Here is a 2182-nt window from a genome sequence, read left to right as displayed (position 1 = left end):
GCCCTTCCCCTTTAAGAGGCCCTCTCTTTTGTTTTGCTGGTGCCCCCTACATGTGGTCAACCCCCATATTTAAATATTTCTTGACACCCCAGGTGGGATCTCCTCCAAAGCCGCGAGAAGCTCTTCAAAGAACCTTTTTTGCATCCGCTGCCCATATTCTTTGTTAATATGACACGCCGGCCTGTCAACAACCCCCAAAAATTTTTGTTCTCTCCCAATACAACTCAATCAAGAGGGCCAGCGCGGGAAAAAAAAAAAAAAAAAAAAAAAAAAAAAAAAAAAAAAAAAAAAAAAAAAAAAAAAAAAAAAAAAAAAAGACATCTGCAACTCACGTTTGCACATGACAATTCGTCAAATACTGCCCCTGGCTCTCCACCCCAGCCACCAAGCCATGAAACAGCGCCCGACTGCCCTCCTCCGTCGTACGCGCCAGCAGCTTCTCGGCCACGCGCATCCCCACCCCGGGCCCGTCCCCCTCCTTCCCCAGACTCGACACGCAATAGCTCGGGTTGGGCGTGTTGATGATCACCTCCACCCCGCCCTCCTTACCCTTGTTCTCGGCGCCGCCCCCCAGCCGCGCCGCCAGCTCCCGCACCCCCCACAGCACGAGCACCTTGCTGAGCGGATAGCGGCCGGCCATGTCGGCGCGCGCGGGGTCGTCCAGCCGCTGCAGGAGGGACTCACCGTCGGGGGTGGTCGCCAGCTCGCCCAGCGGCGCGACGTAGTGCAGCCCGCTGTTGGGGATGGCGAAGCGGCAGGGGTAGCCGGTCTCGCGGGTGCTGGCGCGCATGGTGGGCAGGAGGAGGAGGCAGAGGAGGAAGGTGTGGAGGACGTTGACGGTGAGGGTCTGTTCGTGGTGGGCGGTCAGGGTGAAGTGCTGCGTCATGAGGCCGGCGTTGGCGAGCACGCCGTCGAGGCGCGGGAGTTCGCGCGCGGCGCGCTGGGTGAAGGAGAGGATGGAGGTGGGGTCGGCCATGTCGAGGGGCCAGATTTCGATGGTGGAGGCGGGGCGGGAGGTGCTGAGCAGGAGGTTGTCACGGGCGGCGGCGCCTTTTTCGGGGTTGCGGACCGCCATGATCAGTTTGTGCACGCCGAGGCGGAGCAGGTGGCGGCTTGTTTCGAGGCCGAGGCCCGTGTTGGCGCCGGTGACGATGATGGTTTGGTTGGCGAGGTCGGGGTGGGCTTGGGGGAGGGGGAGGGTGACGAAGAGGTTGGAGAGGATCACGGAGCTGATGCCGTGGATGGCGGAGAGGACGGCCATGGTGAAGGTTAGGGGCTGGGAGTTGAATGTTGGTATGGTGTTTTGGTGGTGATGTCTTTGACGATGGTTAGGACTTAGCAGAGAGCGGAGCTATAGGGGTGGAAAGGGTGTAGGATGGGTGAGTTGATGATGAACTTGAAGGAAGCAAGAGAGAAATGAACCCGAGAAGAAATGACCCCATTATATAGAATAACGACGCTGGCGTTTGTTTCCTTCTTTGAACAACAACTTCCGGATTTATTATATCCTGTTGCTGTAAGCCACTTCCTAACAAGGGTTAAAGGATGCGGCTGGCCCACCATAGGCCCAACCCGTGTCCGGGGATAATGGCGCCGGGGCGGGGATAATATCTCCGCTCCTCTCCCCATCTCACCACTCCCCCCGTCATTAGGCATCGAGAACACCATCCGAAACATACTTCAGACTTGATCATACAATTCCCCCGTGGCCATGCCCTTGCAGTCTACTGAGGGACATCACTAACCCAAAAACAAACCTACCCCTTTCTCAACTTGCATTCCCAGACTCGCCCTCAACCCCCAACCATGGATGCTATCCCCAAGAGAATAGAGAAACGGAACAGACCGCCGTTATCCTGTGAACCATGCCGCACTCGCAAGTAAGTCTCAATAAACTGCCATCTTGCTCACCAGTCATAGCCAGGCAGCTCACCAACTAACCAACCAAAATACAGGTCGAAGTGCAACCGCGCCACCCCTTGCGACAGCTGCTTAAAGCGTAACCAGCCATCGTCATGCTACTATGCCGCAAATGTCCGGCGCGGTGATGCCAATTCCAAGAAGACTAACCTCACAGACCGTCTAAAAAGCCTAGAGGCCTTAGTATCGTCCTTTGCCTCTCAGGACCTTGTTGTCCAACAACGACACAGAACTGTGGACGGCAATGCTACCCATGGCCATG

The 2182-nt window shown here is 56.6% G+C and overlaps 1 protein-coding gene across 1 annotated transcript; it reads right to left on the bottom strand.

The window, feature by feature from the left end:
• Window positions 1-328: 328 nt before the first annotated feature.
• CHGG_04959 (uncharacterized protein) lies at window positions 329-1261 on the bottom strand (the record flags this gene model as incomplete). The annotated part of the gene is made up of 1 exon (XM_001224172.1): window positions 329-1261. The coding sequence occupies one exon, from the start codon at window positions 1259-1261 to the stop codon at window positions 329-331; it is 933 nt and encodes a 310-aa protein (XP_001224173.1).
• Window positions 1262-2182: the final 921 nt, after the last annotated feature.

Source organism: Chaetomium globosum, genomic scaffold (assembly GCF_000143365.1).
Source record: "Chaetomium globosum CBS 148.51 scaffold_4 genomic scaffold, whole genome shotgun sequence".
In the NCBI taxonomy this organism is placed as follows: Eukaryota; Fungi; Ascomycota; class Sordariomycetes; order Sordariales; family Chaetomiaceae; genus Chaetomium; species Chaetomium globosum.
The sequence above is the reverse complement of the archived record's forward strand: the minus strand, read 5'-3'. Positions and strand labels throughout refer to the sequence as shown.